This window comes from Sebastes fasciatus, chromosome 6, assembly GCF_043250625.1.
Source record: "Sebastes fasciatus isolate fSebFas1 chromosome 6, fSebFas1.pri, whole genome shotgun sequence".
In the NCBI taxonomy this organism is placed as follows: domain Eukaryota; kingdom Metazoa; phylum Chordata; class Actinopteri; order Perciformes; family Sebastidae; genus Sebastes; species Sebastes fasciatus.
The window spans coordinates 7,118,584-7,141,992 of NC_133800.1; the positions used below are offsets into that span (position 1 = coordinate 7,118,584).

At 41.4% G+C, this 23,409-nt stretch overlaps 1 protein-coding gene across 2 annotated transcripts in view; it reads left to right on the forward strand.

The window, feature by feature from the left end:
- Positions 1-22,863, forward strand: part of commd10 (COMM domain containing 10) — a 72,221-nt gene extending 49,358 nt beyond the window's left edge. For both annotated transcript variants that reach the window (XM_074637398.1, XM_074637399.1), the window contains 2 exons: positions 21,747-21,806; positions 22,171-22,863. In XM_074637398.1, the coding sequence (XP_074493499.1) occupies positions 21,747-21,806; positions 22,171-22,209 (99 nt within the window). In that variant the 3' untranslated portion in view covers positions 22,210-22,863. The remainder of the gene's footprint in view (positions 1-21,746; positions 21,807-22,170) is intronic.
- Positions 22,864-23,409: the final 546 nt, after the last annotated feature.

The following is a 23,409-nucleotide window of genomic DNA, read 5'->3' on the forward strand; positions in this document are numbered from 1 at the left end:
TTGTAAAAAGGAGGTCAGGTGCGGACAGCCTCTTCCTTAACTTCTACTTGATGCTGAAAGATGAGATTCCACTCATGTTAAGCTGGCATTGAGCTGACTTTCTTATCTAGAGCAACTTCCCATCAATGCACAGCTTTTTGTGACTCCCATAGTCGTCAGCACCGCGCTAATAAAACAGCATGAATGAATGAGTGAAACGCACTGGTAGGAGCTTAACAGATGCAAGTTTTTTTCTAAGTGCACAGAGTGAAGTGAAAATGTGTGAAATACGAGTGGGAGGTTTGGAGGGATGTGGGAGAGAGGTGTATGAAAAAAAATAAAATAAATCTTGCACTCTGCTACTCACATTACACAAATTCACCACAGGGGCTGAAACCTTAGGATTCCTCTTAAGATGATGAAAAGATGTCTGAGCCTTGTCTCAGATGAGTCTTTAAGGGTGTGCTTGGATTTAAAGACCCTCTGGAGGCTTTTGTTACAAGTTTTCAAGTTCATACATCAATGAAATAGTCATGAACCGCGCCAGTTTGTCAGATTAAGACTGTCAAGTTCAGGTGGTTGGGGGACTGGTTTGATGTAGGCAAAAGCTTAATGGCTCGCACGGCTTCCTTCCTCCGCCCCACATGGAGAGGTTTAATCAGAAATCCAAAAACGACCCCTGCATGACTTCCCTTTTATTATGAGTAGTTATCAGTCATGCATCATGTGCTTGGGCTTCAAAAGGTGTATTCTGCTTTAGCATATTGTATGTGTCAGGAACATAATTAAAATGTGCTGAATGAAGATGCATTATATATGTACAGTGGTTTGGGACGGCATTGATGTCAAACATCAATAAGTATCTCTGAGTCCTCTAAAAGATGAAGAAAAGTGCCCCAGATTCACGTATTAAAAATGTACGAACTGTTTTGTACATGGCACGGTGTGTGTCAGTCTCCTCTTGCCGTTGGCTCAGCTTTGGGGCGACGCTAACGGTTATTAGTAGAGAAAATGACCAAACCTAAACTGATATAATGATGTTTTTGTAAAGTAAAACACTCCTGACAGAAAGCTTGAATGATTGATTTCTGTCATAATCTTCAGGCACCAAAAGATAGTTTCTGACATGAGGCAATGGCAATGCATCAAATCAATGAGAGAAGCACTTATTCCTCTTATATTGGTTTAGGCTTCTAGACTGTAAGGCCATGGAGAAACCAGCGACCGCAGCATATGGCAGATGACGCATTGCAGACGTGCCGAACAGAGGGCTGATCAGAACCAGACTCTGTTTCTATTCGACACTGACCACAGGAGGATAGCGGGGTTGAGGAGCTGTCATATTTCCCTCGGGAAGAGAGGGAGAGATTCCCATGTGGTTGAATAATAATGTGGCTCTACCTCACCAGAGAGAAGTTGGAGGGAGCGCGGCACAGAGAGGGAGGAGAAGAATTGGTCATAGAACATTTGTCAAAGAAGTTCAGAAGTGTCACTGGCACCACAAAAAGCACTCCGATGCCTTAAACCCCATAAAATATGGTTGTGTGTGGGCATGTGTGCATGCATGTTTTTGTGCTCCATGCTCGCATGGAAGTGTTTTTCATTAAAGTCAGGGCTGCTAAGCAGCGAGAGGCTAACGTGAAGGATGTGGCAGTGGTGCGGTAGTCCCAGTCATCGTCAGTTAAGTCACAGAGGCCAGTGACGAGCACAGATGTTACCATACACGCCTCTGAACCACCATGAATGCACGCACCCCTGCAAGATGTGAACCAGATTTATCCCAAATTGTAGCTTGACGCTTGATCCTGAATAACATATTCAAACGTGTGGAAGCAATGAGAATAATGTCTCCACTTTGGCGGTTTGTTTAGTATGCTTTTATATCCAGTGGAAACCCCAGTCTCATCGCTAGCCAACAAATGCCTCGTTTAACTTGTATTTATCTTGGTGTCAAATCCACATAGCCACAAGCTACAGCGCTGGCTCATTTAAGGAAATGCTAAAAGTAAATTCAGCGGTAGCTTTGCTTTCCAATGGAGTCATTACACAAAAATCTGGAAGACCCAGCGATGATAAAATTACTCACAGGGCCTGGTGTTAGATGTCAGCTTTGATGTTTAAACAATGATTTCATTTCAAAAAACTTAAAAATTTGTATCCAACAATTTGAACTCTTTAAAAGCAAACATGTTTGTGGAGTATTTACGCCTTCATTTGGTATCTTATTGCATTCGTAGGGGCGGGAATCAGAAGAGGTCCTGCGATATTTAAGTCACGATACAATCTTATCCTGATTTCAAACATTTTCCGATACGCTGAGTATTACGTTAAGATATATTGTGATATATTACGATTTATTACCTTTTTTTCAACTGCAAATTATGCAGTTTGTCAACATCTGTTTTATCCAATAAGACACAGTTTTCCCTCTGTTCATGTCATTCACATATCTTGAGGTCAAGGGACCCCTTAGAAAATGTCCATGCCAGTTTTTCCTCACCAAAATTTTGCGTAACTTTGGAGCATTATTTATTGTTCTTCTCGACAGGCTTACATGACATGATTGGCATGGCATTGTTTCCTCAGGTTTTCCAGTTTCATATGATACCAGTATCTTCACTCTAGCGTTAAGACTGAGCCCGTTACAATCTCTGAAAGACAGAATAGTGTCCGGGCCCACCGGCAGGCCCTCAGATTGTTAAGAGGTTAATTTATATGATAAAAGATCGATACTTGACGTCCGTGTATCAATACAGTATTGCCAAATATTGCAAAATATCACTATACTATGTTGTATCGATTTTTCCCCTCACCCCTATTAATTAGTTGAATCTTGCGGCGTCTGTCCAGAATGATGAGTGTTACCATTGGGCTAGTTAGAGTAAAGAATCCAAGGCAGCTTACTTTTACTCATGTGGACTCTTTGTGTACGTTTAATAGATGAATTACTGTGTTGTACTTCCTATGGGAAGTTAATGTTGATCTCTCACCGGTGTGTTTCTTTATAGCACGAGTGACAATGGAACTGATTTGACGGCTGCTCTTTACTTCTGTGAATCCAGTTTAGTTGTTATTATATCCCTTTGGGGATATACAGTATGTTATGTAACTCTTGTTCTTTCTGATTCGTAACCACAATCATCGAACGTGTTACCATTACTGTTTTCACATTTTGACTTTGCTTCCAGTAAAAAACTTCAAAGGCCAACTGCTGCCTTCAACCTTTATTGGAAGTGTGTGTAGTTTGCTGCATAGCTGTGCACCTACATACATAGCGAGGGCAAGAAGAGAACATACTTGACAAAGGCTATATGTTTTAAGACTGAACTGCTGCTGTTGGCTGACAGAGGACTTGAAAGAGAAAAGAGGAAGACAGGGAGAGAATGAGAAAGAGGGAGACCTTGGATGGTTGAAAAAAAAAAAAAAAAATAACCCTTTTCCTACAACACGCTGCACAAATCAAACACTTAAAGTGCAGCGCGTGCACATATTAAAAAGGAAACAGCACTTAAAAACTGAATTTGAATAACGGACTAACTGTAACTCACATGCCTCTATGGACTATTTATACATTGTCTACATTCTTTTCAGCACAGTGCTATCAGTCCTGAAACAATGCATGTTTAAGAGAGAGAGAAAGAGAGTTTGTATTACTGCCATGCTAGATAAAATAAGCAGCACAGAATATTTTATTATGACAACAGTAAGTGGCATTCAAATGTTTAGTCCCCGAGTGGTGGCCTTGGCTATTATTTATGAATTAGCTGCGAAAAAAATGCCTCAAAAATCCCTTTATGACACAGCAGGAGGGCCGTCAAAGTGGAGCAGCTGAACTTGCATCAAAGTGCATTTAACTGAGCAAAAGCTCGATTGCAGCTTGATGAAAGTAATATTTATTCAGTAATGCTTCTGATTGCAACCAAATGTGTTGTGCTCGGAACAAAATCTATTGAGTTAAATGAGTCCAACCCAGAAAAGGCTGATGTGCCTCAGCTTACCGAAAAGTGAGGTTGGGAGTTTACGGTTGTTCAGTCTCTTAATAATTTAGTTTTTCTGATACGTCAGTTAGTTTTACCCTTTCCCACCAAAATTAGTGCATATATGCAGGTTTTTTAAACACGGGAAAACCCACTAAAAATAGGCAATAGACTCCTTTCCCATGCCGCGCCGTTGCACTGGCCTTTCTGGTTTTTTTTCCTGCTGTGTCACGTTCGATGTCACGGACGCGCCGGAACACTGGAAAGACTAACAAAGACGGTTTTGATGAGTTTTATTTTGTTTATGTCAAGTTTGAAGTTTGTTTTGCGATGACTTGACTTCATCGTGCGTCACTTCGCACCGGAAAAGGGGCGAAAAATTACTGTAGCGTGTCCATCCGGGTGTCACGTTTCCATCACTGCAGATCGGAGCTGGAGCCGATAAATACTGCTACTACTGCTACTGCAGAGTCATTTGTCCCGGGAAGGAATACCGATTGTAACCTTTCCTTCTGAAGACAAAAGCCAGATGTTAGTGGGTTTTTTTGTCCAGTGGGAAAGGGGCTTTAGTTAGTTAAGAAGTTAGTAAATGAGATAATGGCTCAGTCCATCCATGTGTTTTTCTTATCATGGGCCCCAAAAAAGTCAGCTCTGTAGGCCTTTGCTTCTCAGAAATACGGTTCTGAATGCAGTGTGTGTGTGTTCACGCAGTAGTGAGCCTGTGTTTGTATCTGCATCCGTGCTTCAGTGTGTTTCTGTCATTCTAGTTCAGTGAGTGGCCCACTGGGTGCAGACAATCCCAGGCTTTGTGTGTGTGTCCTGCTGCCATGCTGCGTACTGTACTGAATGGGCTCTGGGGAGCGAGGCGTGTGAAAATCCCACCCTTGCCCACCTAGAGACTGTCAGCTGTGTGTGTGTGTAAGAAAAGAGAAAGACGGAGAGAAAAAGAGTGCTTGTGTGTGTGTGTGTGTGTGTGTGTGTGTGTGTGTGTGTGTGTGGGGGGTAGGGGGGGGTATTCATGTGTGTAGGGTGGGAAGTGGTGGGTGAAAGAGAACACGGAAACAACCTCTCTCTGTGTTGGACAGTACAGAGAGATTCTTTATTATTCTATTATTTCATTAACTGGAGAACCTAATGACCTGACAAATGACCTCCAGCAGAGGCCACTCTGTTCTCTCAGACTCAGCACCGCCGTCGCTGCCGGTCTGTCTGTCCGTCCGTCCCTCCCTCCGTCCGTCTCTTCCTCTTTGTCTGTGTGTCCCCCTCCATCCCTTTTCATCATGCTTTATAATCTGAAAATGCATTTAGACCATTTTCACAGCAGACAATTTGACATAGCCTGAAATATACAGGTGTAACTAATGACATTAATTATGGCTGCATTAGATTTAGGTTCCTCACATTCAGGGCCCTTATGTTTTGCTTTAATGGACCGGAGCCATTATTAATGTCATTAGTTACACCTGTGAAGTCGAAATGTCTGCTGTGAAAGAGGTCTATTTCACATACATTACATTATTTGTTTTAAGTATTTACTATCATTCTTTATAATATCTATTATAAAGATTATTACAAATGTATTATATATTATTTTCTATTATTAATAATAATTGTTTTTTAAATAATATATTTATATATATATTTATTTTATTATTATTTACTTCTTTAAAATCTCTCCTATTTCTTAATTTTTTCTTGAGTGCGTGTTGCTATAGGGTATTTTGTATATTGTTTTTGATGACGTTTATTAATCCCTATTGATCGTATGAGTGAAACCTGTTCTACTCATGTGCGTGCCATCACTATTTAGTACATGAACTGTTGTTTTCGCATATTTTTTACCCACTGAACCTTTTAATGAGCCTGATGAAGTGCTGAATGAAAAGTGTCACTCTTGTCAGTGTTAAGGGGCCTTCACACCCTCACAGGTGTTTTCAATTAGTCTGGTTGATTAGACCACCAACGTCTATAAACTTAAACTTTTTACTTTGTAAAATGTCCCGCCCTAACAGTTGCAAAAAAACGTAACAGGAGCATGAGGAAGCTGCAAACCAGGCACAGTTGTGCAGTTGTCCACAGTGTCCAGAGTCCTTTCTCTGTAAAAAAACATTTCTGTAGCAACTTAGGACTGTATAACATTTCTTTAATTTAGCATTTTCTACGTAATTCAATGTGTGAATAAAAGCTGTTAAATGGCTAGTAAAGACAAGCACAAGATTACAACATTCGTATATATTACGTAGCATGCAAACCAGTCATGAGACCGGGAAGTAAATGCTGAGCGTTGATCATGGAGCCATTTTCCAAAGCATATGATGTCACTCTGGAAGACTTTGCAAGGTACATGAAGTTACTTTTGTAGAAATGACTGTAAATTGGTTGGGTGCCAATAATAGAGAGTTTCTCCCTTGTCGAGGTTGAGATAACATGACAGCTTGAGTGTCATGTTTTCTCACTTTGTGCATGCACTAAACTTCCTGTGTTGCCTTCTGTAGTCTTGCGTGCCAGATGCCACATGCCATGCCAACACTGTAGCTCTATTAAAAACCGTTCTGTCTAAAGTCAACATGGAACTTTTCCAGAATGGAGGCTTATGTATTGAAAGGCAAAAAATAATTCTCCCTGTCTTCCTGTCTCCTCCCAGTGATTAATATATGAATGGATCCCTCACATGTAGATCATCATCATCATCAGTATGTGTCACTCGTGTTCGTGTTGTACTGCATCTTGCTGCATAGCATGTGAAGATTCAGGAGGCGGATGTGGGAGCAGCAGGCTCTTGTGGAAGCCTAGTTATGCTCCCATTGTCCCCAACCACAACACAGGATGAGGTGGATTCTAATTGCGGAGGTGGATGGACAATGCACACACACACACAAACAAGTAACAAACGAGCACACACATACTCAAATAGCACAGACAGGACACAGGTGACCTCTTCCGTGTGAGACAAAACCAATAGGCAAAGTAGCCTATTTAGCCCACCACGGAGGATGTTATTTGTTTAGCCCCAGTATAGCTACCTCCTGCTGCCCATAAATGTCAAGCCTCATCATTGTTGAATGAGAGTTTTCTGCACAATTTGACGGTGTAGTGTGTTTAATGCATTGAATAAAGGTGCTGTGTGTTTATTAAGCAAATTCGTTATGTGACTTTTATTCATAATATGCTTATTGACTTCTACCTTTGTTAAAGCACCCATTTAACGCAGTAGGTAGTGTTCCCAATTCATTGAAAGGTAACTGTTAATTTAAAAAGGTTTCCTCAAAGGAGCTCATTTTCAGTAGCTCAACTATTAGGGTGATATATTCTTCAAATCCTCTCCTCTTCTCTTATATCTCCTCTCCTCTCCTCTCCTCTCCTCTCCTCTCCTCTCTTCTCCTCTCCTCTCCTCTTATTCCCTCCTGTCTCCCTCTCTTCCTCCATCCATCCCTCCATCTGTTTGCCGGATCTGTTTAGGTGTTTGTTTGTGTTTGTGGCCTATCCTCTCGGAGCATGTAGACATATGCCCCGTTCCTCCTCTAATTGGTTCTCTGTATTCATGTGGGGATGCTGAGAGAGGCAGGGAGACTGCAGGCAAAGCTGACTCTTAATAAATGTCAGTCCACAGCCGGGCTACGGATGGACAGCTCACTGATGGGCTGTTTATAACAAGGCGTCACTTAATGCAAGGGGAGACATGCGGGAGCTGAGGCGAAGTTACAGAGATAAAGAACAGGAATAAATCAAGAGATGGTGATGCATCTTGGCCAACGAGAGATGGAGACGAGATGAGAGAGGGACAGGGAGAAGCAGGAAGAGACATAGAGGCAGTGATGGTGACAAAACACGGTGCGTGTGACAGGAGGGACATCACAGACAGGCAGCAATCAATATCTGTGTGTGTCTAGAAAGCTCAGCTAATTAACTAGTAAATTTAGAATAAGAAGTGCTGCCCATCATCTGAGTAGTTGTGACATATTAACATCACATGTTGCAATTTAGAGTGCATGAAAACTAGTTAGCAAATGAGCAGAGAAGTTAAAATAGTTAGCTAAAAGTAATGGATAAACTGTTGAAATAGTTAGCTAATAACAATGGATTTTTTGTCGAAATAGTTAACTGAAAGTAATAGATAAACTGTTGAAATAGTTCACTCATAATAATGGATAAACTGTGGAAATAGTTAGCTCAAAGTAATGGATAAATGGTTGAAACAGAAAGACAGACAGAGTTGATAGAAAGATAGACCAGCAGTCACTCAGTCATCAGGTTATTTGTAAAGCAAGAAGTACGAAACTTGACCAAATAATGACGATTTAATTGAAATTTTTACATTATTAAAGGTGCTATGGTGCTAGATCTATACCATATCCAGAGCATTAATATAACAGCAAACAACTATTTGCTATGTAAAGATATAGAGGAGTGATGTCTACCTGAGCAGAGAAAGAAGTCACTGTATATTGTAATCTAACTTTTGCAGTGCTTTGTTGACATAGCCGGGCCGGGCTTCACATTATGCACATGAACATGCATGTGAGCGTGCGCCACTGGCTAGCTCACAGCTGCTGCTCTGCATTGCTCTCATACGGCGGTTACTGCTGATAACGCCGTCGAGACCGATGGCGTCGTCACGGAAGTGTATCACCCACCCTTCGGTTTCCCGCAGGTAAACACTGCTAGCTCTGTCAGCAGTGTTGCCTTTGTTTTCACTGTTCGCGTTGTTAGCAAAGTTAGCAACAAGCCACCGGCTCAGCCGTAGCCATGTTGAGAGCCGTGCGGAGGCAATAGAAAGGCTCCCAATCTCGCATTTAGCGCCTTTACTAGTGCTTTATAACATCCAGCCTGTAATCCATTCATGGGAACCACTGTGGTAGTGTATATGCACACGCAACACATATAAATGATGTGTGCATACTCCTGGCTGTGTGTGAGTGTGTCTGTGCGTGTGATTATTGTTTGTGCTGTTGGGTGTGTGGGCCTTGTACACATGCATGCTTGTGTATACACATGCCCATTAGTGTACAGTAGATGTGCAGCCTTTTGAGTGTGTGTGTGAGTGTGTGTGTCCCGATGTGTTTTCAAGAATTCCTCCTGTCAGGCCTGGAACCTGCTGACTCCTCTCAGCCCCTGTCTCCACGCAAAACAAAGCAAAAGCCCGGTTTGTTTATTGTTTTGCTTGCCTTGTTTTTCTTTTGATTGTTGTCAAAGTTCCCACTCTCTCTCTCCCCCTCGGGTTGCAGCATACACTCCCCTCCTCTGTGCTATTATTTACTCCCTGTTGTTTCCAGAGTTTAGATAGAATGAGAGCGTTATCAAAAAAGGCCTGTTGGAAAAAGGACGCAAAGTTAAGAGGGATAAAATATTCAGACTGATGGAATTTACTGGGCCTGTTCATTCCCAAGTGCTTTCTCCAAATCATAGCAATTAGAGAGAGTGACATGTTGGCCCCTCGCTGTACAGGAAGGGTTTTCCATCATGTCATCTCTTGCATGTCATAAGTCTGAGAGAGGTTTGGAAAATAACTTCTCTTCTCTTCTCTTCTCTTCTCTTAATATATTTGGGAGAATAGGACTGTGTGTGTTTTTGTGTGGGCCTGCATGTGTGTGCACATATCTGCTTGTGCTCATTTCCGTTATAAATACCAGAGGTGATTGACAGTTTCCAGTGTTTGGCTTTGACAGCTCTTATTTGTTGTAGTCGACAGGCTTTTTAGTGAATGGCTGACGTTTTGAGGTTCCGTGTCTGTCACTGTGCGATGGCTACGGGGCACTGCTGTGGATGTGGATACCAGTCCATGGTGCCCCCCTTTCAGCATCAATGCACAGTGCATATGTGGCTCCCGCAGGCTGCTTTTTCTGAACGGCTCCGGGCTCAAAGGGTCATGGGAAGATTAAACATGGTTGTTTACTGAACTATTGATTTGTTTTTGTTGTTTCGAGTAAAGCTACCGACACACAGGAGGAGCTGAATATTGTGGACTGGTGTAGTTGAGCAAATGAAAAGCTGTTGAAGATGTTCACTGAGCTTCAGGGTTCATGTTATTGTTCAGTGGTATATTTTATCATCCAAATGGAGACCCGACAAATTGATCAGTGTACATTGAGTTAAGTACCATAATGTTACACACACCTGAAACATCAGTTGTAAACACCAGGTTTCCAAATAAAAATCAAGGGGTTTCAGACTCTCCATTATGCCAATCACATGTGGGGAAAAGCACCATGCAAGAGGCAGAGGAAATAGTTTATTTACTGCTCAGAGCTTCCACGGATCACAAGAAGGTCACTGTTTGGTGTTAAGAGTCACTTGCTCCTGATTGAAAAACTCTGGCTGTTGCTACTTCTCTCTCCTCCTATACTTACGGTTGAATGCAGCAAGGTGATTCCTCTTTCCTGGGGGGGTTGCAAAACAATCTCACCTCAAGCTCCATTTAGCTCTTCCAGGGCTTTCAATCCTTTCTTGTGATCTTCTTTGGCAGATTAAGTTTGCTAGGTTGTCATTTCATTTTTTCTATGGTATGATTGGGTTGATTGGACCTTCAGGTGAGATTGTTCTGTCGGTTGTGTCCAATTGTAGGAAATCAAATGTGAAATAGATGGAATCAAGAAGGATTGAGAAAAGGTTGTTTCTATTGAGGATGTTTTCATACACCGTTCGTAGCTATAGCTACGAAAAGTAATGCACTGTCATTCGTATATATCCCATGAAATAACTTTGTATGTAGTCCACATAATCGTGAATCAGGAAGTGTAAAGAGCGAGAAATGCCGTATGGGGAGGAGGTTAGGGCGGATGGTTAGGTCAAAAAACACCGGACTTTCACCCAGGAGACTGGCGTTCGTACACCTTGTGAAACCAGAAGTCAATGTTGATTTATTTGTCACGTAACTTTTGTAAGTAACGCCACATCCAGAGTTATTTTAACCCAGACCATGTATGATAAAGATCTTTTCCTAAACCTAACTAAGTCATTTTGTTGCCTAAACCTAAACAACTTGTTTCCTGTGAAGACGGAGGTTTATTTTTACAAGACTGTATGCATGTAACGAGTAGAAATTGACACATGTTGCTGTACATTCGTAGGAAAATGCACGAAGAACGAGGAATAGCTTTTCGTAAGATATACAAACTGTTGTATGAGTATACATTGTTCTATTAAAGCTTCAGTAGGCAGTATATTTTTGGCATCATTGGGCAACAATTCCATAATAACCTTTCAGCATATTGTAATTCAAGTGTTCTGACAGAAAACTAGACTTCTGCACCTCATCGTGGCTCTGTTTTCAGGCTTTAAAAAATCGGGCCCGTGATGGGAGACTTTGACCAATCACAGGTCATTTCATTGAGAGAGCGTTCCTTTCACAATGACGGCGTCACAAACTTTCTCATTTTACAGCTAAACAGTACACTACAAGATTATTCTGAAAACATTTGAGGAGAGAAATAGACATTAACGTAACAAAATATTGATTCATATTTGATCAGCGTTGCCTAGTTTGACCGTTTGGTCGGAGTTCGCGAGTGATTGACAGCCGGCTCTCATAGACAGCAGCTGGACAGCAGACCTCAGATCAGCTCTTACTGCTTGTTTTCCTCCCGTCTGTGAAATCTTGCAGATGCCGTTAGGAGCACCGGAGGACACTGAGGCACATGATTTTTTTCAGGTTACCTATTTAATGTACTACTGTCACGATATAGTGACCGTTTTATACAAATAACTTTTTTTAATCATATTTGCTCCAATTTTTAATGCAACATCACAGTTATAATTAGCAGTGTAATAGCATGATATTAGTTGCTTCAGTAACTGTGAAAGTAAAGTTATATTTTGTTAGATAAACCTCCTCAGTAGTTTGGCTCCTGAGAAAACATGTGAGTGTACAGTGGAAGTTTTAAAAGAAATACAAAGGTTTAGTGTCGGGGGCCTCGATAGAAGTCTCATTACAGCCGCCACCGACCACTTGCATGCAAATTAATCACAGTTTACACTAAATCCAGTCCAAAGGCTAATAGTCTGTACTGTGTGTATGTACACACTGGTAATAGCCTGTCAGCTGACTGGCTGAGGGAATACTCAGCAGCGTGCCTGAGTTTGAGAAATGCTGGTTCTAATAGATCATGTCATTTTGAAAGTTTTTGGGGTCATTAGTCAGCATACTGTAATTGCCTTCTTATGCCTTCCTCTTCTTGTTTATGAGACACAGTTGGAGAACATATTAGAAGTATTACATATTACATTTAGTTTGATTTAGTGTGCCATAATGAGTGGAAAGATATTAATCAAACTCAGCATAACGCTCGGTACAATTTGGTTTGCATTATTCTCCTCAGATGAACCTTTGAACTGTCTCCAATTCCCCATCTGCGTTCCTCTTCCTCCTCCACAGTGAATCAGGTGGCTACAAGCTTAGACAACCCTCAACGGTGTTGATGAGGTGCAGACAGATGGACAGAAACGCTCTCAACATAAAAGAGCAGGCAGCACACCTGTAGCACTGACACAACCACAAAAAAATCTTTATTGAGACATTAAAAGACTGTGTTTTGACAGCACAGCTGCGTTTGTCAGAGGATCTGTTTTTAGCGACAGACAGCTACGCAGCTGAACAAAAGCACACACACACAAACGCATGCCTCCTCGAGCGCACTAAACACACAAGAAAAGTGTGCCCACGTTCGCTCAACGTCTCAATAAGTTGTTCTTTTTACATCACAGCTACAGATGTGCGGTTTCTCACGGTGGTTATAGCTGAACTTGCATACAAAAAGCAAAGCAGTTGAGTTATGAAAAACATCTCACTTCATTCAAATTAAAAAATATAGTAATATTAGTGATGATGAGATGCCACTTTATTCCACATAATTACCTTGTTTGTGGAATATATTACCCGCCGTCTTCATGCCACAGTTTTATTTGTGCTGTCACCAGCGTGCATGCCCAGTGACAACGCAGACAACCCTTCTCACGTCGTCATAAAATAACCTCCAGTGATCATCCTTCAGCAGGATGGCAGAATGCAGCTCAGACAGCCAGGGAAGCTTGTGAATGTAGGTTGGCACAAATATAGAGAGTAAGACAGGTTGGCAGACATGTTAACTGACAAACAGTAATGACACATAGGCTATATTATGATTGCTGTAAGCTGCCCGACAGACAGGGAGACAGAGAAGCAGTCAAGCATGCAGACAAGTTGATAGACCAGATAGAAAGATAGACCAGCAGTCACTCAGTCATCCGGTGTTTGTTAAGATGTCTGTACCCATGGCAACATAACAGCATAACAGCAACGATTGTAGATGTTTTTTATTATTATTATTATTAATGATGTGAATAAAGAACAGTATGTTCTTGTGTGTGTAAATTAAAGCAGCCAGGAAAGGGAAGAGTGTATTTGTTATGAGTGTGTTGAGGGATAAGGGGTTACGAAAATCCGACAGCTCAGCCTCCTATGCATGCCGCCTCTCTTTCTGCCTCTTTGTCTTTCACTGTCAAGATTTCTCTCTGTCAGGCAAACGTCAACGACCAGGCATGTGGCAGAGAGCTCCAACTGGACAAACTGTCAAAGAGCTCATAGTCACACAGCAGACACATCCTGTAGCAAAGTCTCAGAGGACCTACGATGTAACTTTCTGCAGAGCGCTGGAGCTGGCTAAATTACAGTAACCTTTTCTTTGAAGCTGATTTAATGCTGCCGGTGTCATAAGTATAAGCAGAAAAGCAGGATGATCCATTTTTTATTCTGAACTTTCACACAAACTTGTTCATATTTATTCATTTTTAGTCGAGCAGGGATGAAGTGCAGCACAAGTGCTACTTGTGGTAGCATAAATATCATTTTAATTTTAAATACTGCAAAGATCAATGCATATTTATTACAACATTTGTGCTTTTTGTGACGCCAAGTGGAATATATTGAGGCCTAAAAAAATGAACACGCTTTACAGTTTGTGTAATTACCATTAGGACATGGAGCTGTTCTGGTGGAGCTGTTCTGGGTTGTTTTTTCATAGCCATCATGTTTTTTTTTTGCTAATTAAGACCTAGTGTGAAAGAGACATCATTTCTGGATGAGGTGACAAGCTGTAGTCTAGGTTGTCCACATGGGCACTTATCGCAGAGGAAAAACACACTTGTCGACCACTGATGGGACCTGGTTTCGTTTCCCCACTGTGATGTTTCTGACATGGCTGGTTGCTCCAACAAACACAACGTTTGCAGAGTAGGAAGCTGATGAGGGTAATCATGTTGTAGTCACTGCACCAGTTGGCCGTTAACCAGCAGGGGTCCTAACAGAGAGAGAGAGGGCCCCTGGCACACCAACGCAGGTTTCATCTGACAAAAAAGTTGAACTTAGCTCAACGCAATGTCTTCCAGCAATGTCTTCCAGCAATGCACTCCGTTATAATCAAGTACATGCAAGAGCGCTTACCTCGAAAATTACTTTGTAATATGAACAGTTTATCGTCACTACTTTACAGAGTTGTCAAAATACATATGTGTCAGTGTTATAGATCACTGTGTCCAGTGTTTTGGTGTCTGATAAAGCCTCATAACTCATTGATTTATGGCTCAAAAAGGTCTTCCTGGACCCCATTTTATCTCCTGATTGCTACCTAAAAGCAACACACCTACACCAACATAGCACCGTGCAAGTAGGGCTATTAAGAGTTTAAAAGAGGGCGTTAGCAGAAACTAGTAAAAACAGTGGACAATCTCCGAATCTGAAAAGTGAAGCCAATGCTGAGGTGCCTTAAACTTTCATTCTTTCTAACAGCCAGCAGGGGGCGACTCCTCTGGTTGCAAAAAGAAGTCTGATTGTATAGAAGTCTATGAGAAAATGAGCCTACTTCTCACTTGATTTATTACCTCAGTAAACATTGTAAACATGAGTTTATGGTCTCAATCGCTAGTTTCAAGTCTTCTTCAATACAGCATGATGTTCATTTAGTAAATTATGGTCCCATTTAGAGTCAAACAGACCATAAAGCAGGGGATGCTTTAGGGCGTGGCTACCTTGCCATTGACAGGTTGCTACCACGGCGTTGTCCGGTCTGGGAGTTGTCCGTGTTTTTGTCTTACAACTTTAACCCTTTCACAGTGCGTTTTCAGTTCATGAAAGTTAATTATTACCTTTTTCTATAATCTGCTACATGCATGCGAGCAAGTAAGCAAACCTTATTTATACGGGACTTTTCATAACAGAAGTTACAATGTGCTCTACAGGAAAAACAAAAGACAAGAGAGGTTTGATAAAAGAGACAGTGAAGACAATATATATCAAATTAAGTATAAAATAAAAGCTGCAGTATCAAGACAGAGAGGGTCAAAGAAATAATGATGTTCCTTAATAATGATAAAAGCACCCTGTTGTGTAGAGCGGTGTCTTCAGATGTAATGAGATATAAGACTTCTATACGGAACCGTTTTTGAATCTCAAACGCGGTGCTGTCTATGCACATAAACGGTACAACTCCGAAACTTCTCCACCTTCATCCGAGACACACACGCAAACTTTCACCCAAGCACACATGACATTTGACATTTGACTATACTGCAGAAGATTGATTGACGCTTGTTGTTGACACTTGGGCCCGATTTGCTTCACTTGGTGTCTGTCTGGTTTGGACTTTGCCATGCATATTTTAAGATTGCTTCACCTGGCAGACGGTTTCATACAGACGCAGACAAAGAGTGTCTCTTTTTCTCTCTCTGTGAATTTATCGCAGCTTTGTTGTTATTGTTTTATTAAGTTTGAAGTTAAATCTCTGGATATAAGACAAATTCCTTCTGTCAGTGAATTCTTTATAGCTTGATGTTTGAGATGCTTTTGGTTGTTTGGTACTACGAAAGCTCCCTTGGGTTATCTCAATTTTTCATTTTTTTGCTTTTGCTCTCATTCTCTGCGTCTCTCATACCTATTTCTCCCCTCCTTGCTTTGTTTTTGTCAATCTCCCACCCTTGTCATATTTTACTCTCTCTCCCTTTTCTTGATTCCCTCTCTGCCTTTCTTTGAATTTCTTACTTGATAAAAGCAGTTCCTGTAAAGCACTTAGGGGAAAGAAATCCACTGCTTTGACAAGTATTTCAAATCCAAGCTATTCTTTATCGCACTGAGTCAAATAATTGATGAAGAGAGCCTTTTCTGAGTCCACCCAGCCCCATTCACACAGACTCCTTATGGTATGAAAACCTCACTGCTGGATGCCGTACACATGCGGTCTTATATGAACTGACACCACTGACACCAGTAAACACTTGATGGGATAAAAGCACCGCTTGTTGAACGTGTCATTCTTTTTTTATCAATTGCAATTGGTTCACTCAGGAAACCTCTTAAAGCTTAAAATCATGAAAATTGGTGTCCTCTTAACATCAGTGCAGCAGTTACAGGTTGTCCATAAATGACACCAGACGAGTTGCTCTCTGAGCTTCAGGCACAGTCGACGTTTTCAGTTCTGCACCCATTTATTTAAAAGCAAATTTGGGTTTATTGTACTGCAGCTGTTCATTGCGGTAACTTCTGAGATCTGGAAACTAAATAACAAAATAGTCAACCCAATGGCGGTAAAAGCACTGAAGCAAAAAACAACACATACAGTATGTCAGTGGTGAGAATTTATTCAGATCACATCATTGGTCTGGTCCTAATCTAACCAGATCTGGTCTGAGTGAACTTCACAAGATGAACTTGATTATGGAAATACTGAAATGAGTATGTGGGCTTACGAAATCACTGTGTCTGAGTGTGTCTAAGTGTATTATTCTCCATTTTAAGATGTATTTACATGAATTTATCTTTTATGTTTTATGAATCATGGAGAAAGTATTTAAAGTATTTTGAAAATACAACATTACTCCATAATTGAAAATATTGGAGCTGTGGCCTGTCTGCTCCTCCGGTGTGACTGCAATTCGAGGGTTACCTTCTAGACACGACCGCATTAGCCTCTGGCCAGCAGCAGTATAGTCGGAATCACTTCACCAGCTGTGTGTCTCAAATACTCAAATATGAGGATTTTCAGGTCGGTAGAATCTAATGTTACGTTATCTCTGTTGATCCAGTCCATTTGCTTGCTTCCATGGCTGCAGAAGGCTGCGTTTATGTGCCAGTTTGTTTCATATGTGGCAACTGGATGTTGAAATGGGCAGCGGACGGGATCACACGGATCCAAAAACAAAAACCCAGACGTTCCAGACCGGACATATTTGCTGTAGCATTGTTGTCAGAGAAGCCAGTACATCAATTTAGCATGTTTCCCTAATATCTGATGACATATCATGGATATTTGATCATTTATTTATTTATAACGTAAGGGATAATGTACAGTGAGCCGGTCATTCTTTCACAACAATGACCCGCTAGCTGTACATTATCCTGCTTATTACACGGCTACTTACTGAAGAAATCAATAATTTGACACAAAAACAGACACCGACATCAGAGCTGCGCCCATAGCAACGGTCTGCTATACATAGCAACGGTCTGCTATACATAGCAACGGTCTGCTATACATAGCAACGGTCTGCTACACATAGCAACGGTCTGTTACACATAGCAACGGTCTGTTATACATAGCAACAGTCTGCTATACATAGCAACGGTCTGCTACACATAGCAACGATCTGTTATACATAGCAACAGTCCGCTATACATAACAACGGTCTGCTACACATAGCAACGGTCTGTTATACATAGCAACAGTCTGTTATACAGAAATTACAGACCGCAGAACGCCGTGATTGACCAATCAGAATCAAGTATTCAGCACAGCCGTGTAATAAAGTAGATATTTTACATATTGATCCTTTAAGACTTTTTATATGCCAAAGACGATACCTTTAGGGGTACGATGCAAGTAAAATAGATTTTGTTGCAATTTATGTGAGGTCAAGTTACATTATTACTGGACTATTATTACATAACTACAGTGAGTGTACAGTTGAAGCAGGAAGTCAGTCTTTAAAGGTGCTCTATACGATAACCAGAGCATTAATATAGCAGCACACAACTATTGTCTGTGTAAAGATATAGAGGAGTAATGTCTACCTGAGCAGAGAATGAAGTCACTCTCCCTCTGTGTGCGTTGTAATTCAAGCTTCTCCGTGCTTTGTTGACATCGCTGGGCTAGCCGAGCGTGCTTTTAGTGCATGTTCATGCATGTAAGCGTGCCTTAGTGGCTAGCTCTCGGACGCTGCTCTGCACTGCGCTCATACGGCGGTTACAGCTGATAACGCTGTCCGACCAACGGCATCATCGCGGAGGTGTAGCACTCACACTTCGGTTCCTCTCCCAGGTAAACACTGTTTTCTCTGTCAGCACTTTCACTGTTAGCACCATTAGCTGCCATGTTGAGAGCCGTTGAGAGGCAATAGATTTTCTCTTCCAAATAAGTTTGGCTAACCTTGGACTTTGTTTAAAACCTGGCTGCTCGTGTTTTTCGTCCTGTTGTTGTCACGGAAACTAACTTGATAAGTATAATGTTATTATTACTGATGAAAACGAAGGCCAAAGCTATGAAAATAATACCCAGTTTGCAATAAACCAGAATTTCCTTAACATTGTGGTATCCTCAGTTTGAATTTGAGGGCTTATGCTGTAATCCATACGGAGCTTCTTTCACAATCATCCCTCCATGACTTTGTTGGCTCATCTGGAATTCTACAAGTAACCTTGTGGAAATATTAGGCGGCAACAGAACATGTAGTCCCACATTTCAGCAGTTATAGAGGGATACTATTGGAGAAATTTGTTTATTTTCCTTTTGTTAGTTTATTCTCTCTCATGTGTTGGATCTCCCTTAGTGTGTAGCCTATATTGTATTAACATGCTCCAACATGTATGTGCATATGGAACACACCAGATGCAAGCGAATTCATGATTATCTTCATGAGTTAATCCTGTTTTCTGTATCCTGACACACAGGATTTTGGCATTGAAACAGATAAGACGTGTGCGTGTGCGTGTGCGTGTGCGTGTGCGTGTGCGTGTGTGTGTGTGTGTGTGTTCTGGTGGTATAGGGCTGTGATGATGAGGATGATGCATCCTATCCCCATTAGTGTTAGCCTAGATCTGTCAGAGCCTTGTTGGGTTACTGCCTGGTAAAATCTCAACCCTGAGGAACAATGGGATGGGCCAAACTCTCACACAGACACACACACACACACACATACATACACACACACACACACCCTTGTGCATATGTTCCCAAGACAAAACAGTGTTTATCTGTTTCACACACACACACACACACACACACACACACACACACACACACACACACATACATACATACTCGACAGTACCTGAAAATTCATTGTCAGAACACGCCGTCAGTCTCACATTCACATAAGCACAAACACACTTTCATCCTCAACCCCTGCGTAACAGACAGGATGTGTTACAGTCTGGTTTGTTGTCTTTATTGTTGCTTAGTTTTGATCGACATCACATTTCACACCGCTCTCAGACTGCATTTTTCGGTTGCCCCCTGTCTCACCTCTGTCAGACAATAACAGAGACGGCTCAGTTTGCTGTTTATTTCTTTTCCCCAACTCGGCTGGTGTTTGTTACTGTGACCCGAGCGCACCAAAGACCATCAACCCAGATAACTGATTATGCAGCGCTGGTTTCTCCTCATTATAATAGTGTTTGTCACAGTGGAGATCAATAGATGTGGTGTGAACTGAGACTCATATCAGTGCTATTGGAAGCACACGGTGTGTTCATCATTCAACTAATTCAACTGCATGCCCAATTTGTATTCCAAATCAAATCATTTCCTAAACAACATCCTTGTTTACTCTGAGGAATTATTTATCTCCTTGTAGAGCTACTTTGATGTGCATCTTCTTTACATTCAAGCAACAGCACTTTAATAAGTTGTTTTATTACCTGTCGTGCAGCCCGGCTGTTCTTGGAGCCGCTGCCTCTGCCGCAGCTAGACTCAGGGCTGTCCTACATTCTCCGTGCGCTGTGGTGTCGCGGTGTTGACGAGAGATAACATTTTCCCCCTGTGCTCTCCTTTATGGACTTTTAACGTTGCTTCTAATTAATATCTCTGTCATTAATTTGCAGTGACACATGGCCTCCTCCCAGTCCCTCCATCCACCCGACCAGCCAGCCAGTTACACTGATTCAAGCCCCAAAGCGCTATTTAGTCACTAAGCACCAAACTGCAGGGAGGAGAGCTGCAGACAGCAGCAACTCTCATGTGGCTTTAGTGACTTTCAGCACAGATTTCTTTCTTTTTTTGTTTGTTTTTTTGTGTCTGTCTTTCATTCAGTCCTTCTTCATGCCTTCCTAGTTGGTGCCGGCAGTTTCGGCGCTGTTGTAAACATTCAGCTTGACAACACAGAGTGCACTTTTAGTTTGCCTTCTCAGTCTGTGTTACCCAGGAAAACATTTCAAATATTACAGCTATTTTCTCAATGATGGGTGTGATAAAGTGTCTCGCCATTACGCCCCATCCACGCTGTGGAATTATTGTTGAGCCTTCGTTTGTGATGGGGTGATGATAATGATGATAGCGGTCCGGTGATTTCCTCGGTTTCTTGGTTTTTCTACTGCAGAACCTCGCTTCCCTTGATAGTTAGTCAAGCCTGCAGTCTTTTCAGAAAGGAGAGAGAAACCGCTAAAGGCTCCCAGGTGAACCTAAGAGTAGAGTAAGCCCATAATGATACAGACTTCTTGCGAGGAATTGTTATTCGAGAATTGACGCAGCATGAAAATAGATTCAACAAACTTATAAAATATTGAGCCAGTGTTCACAAGTCTTAATTACAGATCCCAGCTTCACAAGACTCAAGACTCCATTTTATAGCAAAAAAAAAGTGTATTTAATTCCTGACTTTATAACCGGCACTATTTTCTCTTGTCTCTTTTCACTCTGTTCAAATATATCTTGCTATATTCAAATGATAAAACGGCATAATTTCAGCAGTAAATGGGGTTTTTAACTTCTTTAGCCCTCAAATTAAAGGAAGGAAGAAAAAGAACGCACAAAGAGAAGGGATGAATAAATTACAGAAAGAAAGAGTACCTCATTTTGCTTTGCATGACATTTTTTCTTTTATCTTAAATACATTAAAATAATGGGTGTAGCATTTTTAACCTTATTTATTTAGTTTCTTTTTTCCCTACTCTTTCTAACTCAAAGTCAGATGCAAAAATCCACATGAGAAACTTGTTAGCTTGTGTTTTCCCCTCGCATGCTAAATGAATCAGTCTGCTTTATCAGATGAACTAGACCGGGTGTGTTTAACATTACTCACAGAGAAGTGAACAAGCAGTAAAATAGCTTCCATATTGTTCCACGGAGGACCTAATTTTCTATATTACCGTTCATCGCATGCTTTGCAAAGTTACTGCACGTGTTCATTGGGATGATGTCAGTGTTGAAACAATATGTTGTCCATCGTGCTACATACCGTGCGATGCAGCAAGTCTCTCTTTTCTTAGAAATAAAGCCAAGCAGAATGGAGAAAGAGTGAAGGGTTTTCCCACCATGAGTTGGTGGACAGGGCCTTTGCCTTCAGTGTATTTTTATACTCTGATGGATACGACTTAGAGGATAGTAAGTACTGGCCAGAGAGCAGTAATAATTAATGAAGGTTTTTATAGAAAGCACAAGAAAGAAGAAGTCCTGGTCATTACTCTTACGCATGTGCTCTTATTGCTGCTTTTTTATCCTCTGCTCTGCTGTTCTTCGCTGAACTTATTTTTCGTATTTGTTAGGTTGTTTGCTCTCCCTCAGTCTTATGCCTCTCTAACCTTATACCGCTCTCTCTCTCTCTCCCTCTCTCCAGGTTCAGGACAATGTCTTTGTTGATTTTAACCACCAGGAGCTGCTGGACTTCTACAACAAGGTCTGTAATTTGTGTGTGTGTGTGTGTGAGCATGTGGGTGTAAGTACATGTATGTGTCCACTTTCATGTAACATTGCATGTGTGTCAGCACCTATAGCTTCCATTCCATGTAACTTTTCATCCTGATTGACATCCAAACATCGCCTGACAAAATCCATCTGCCTGCCCGTGACTACCTCATACTTTGATGCATTTTTGTGGCCTCTTTCTTTTCTTTTTTTTCTTTCTCTTGCTGACTTTCGCTACCTTTTCATCTGTGTGTGTGTGTGTGTGTGTGTGTGTGTGTGTGTGTGTGTGTGTTTGTGTTTCTTTTGTGTACTTCTTTTTTTTCCAAACACTCAACCTTTTCTTCTCTTTCTTCCAGCTTGAAATCGTGCAAGGCCAATTGGATTCCCTGACTTGATGCCTTTTGTACAACCACACAAACACATACACACACATACACACACGTACACACACACACACACACACACACACACACACACACACACACACACACACACACACACACACACACACACACACACACACACACACACACACACACACACACACACACACACACACACACACACACACGCAGTGTTTTTGCTGACAGCTATGCCAGCTGTTAGAGGCCTAGCTATGCCATTCTTGCTCTGATTTATGAGAGAAAAATGTCAAACTTTGAAGGAAAGAGTTTCTTTCCCTTCTTTCTTTTAATCCAGCTTTGTGCTCATAACTTAGAGAGGCCGAGTGATAAATCTGATTATACTTTTTTTATATCTTCATTAAGGAGATGGTGGGAAAATTACCTTTGTCAATGTCCTGAAACACATTCCTTAGTAACATTTTCTATCTCCAGCAGTCAGTAACTTGATGTTTGATTGCTCTATGAATTAGTTATAACAAGATGTTCAAAATGTGCCAATCTCAAGAAAATCATTCATGCCTTTAGAAAAGGACAGTCAAAGGAAATAAAATGTTATTTTCAGTTGAAACAAATGGGTTTTGTATTTTGGAGAAGGAACTAGTGTCCGTGCCATTCTAATAAAATCTGAAGTGGAGGTGAAATCCATCCAAGCTGTTGTTATTTAGTGAAGGCTCATTATTTCTCATTAAGACCAACCTGGACTGCTGGTTCAACAGATGGGAGTTCTGGGAGGCACAGCGGACCTCTAGTGTGTGTGTGTGTGTGTGTGAGTGTGTGTGCACACGCATGCATGTGTTTTTTGTGTATGAATATGTCCTTGTTCATACATCTGTCCTTACACTGTGTGTGTGCGTGTGCGTGTGCGTGTGCGCGTGCGTGCGTGCGTGGGTACATATGCGTGCGCGTGTGTGTAATTCCTCTCTTCCGCTCTTTGGATCCAAACCTGAGACGTTCCCAGACTCCCAGGTGTTGTTCTCCCATGCAGATTTAGTCAACCCAACACCATCATATCTACCCAGTGGCTCTGCCTTTAGTCTACTGATTAGATGTGTTATGTTAAGCTTTTTATCAAAATCACAAATTTACATTTCAAAAATGTAACACACAATGTTAGATACTGTACTAACAGATTTTCAAGCTCAGAAAACCAATTACCCCCCCGTCTGCTTACCTTCTACTGTGTAGGTTTAC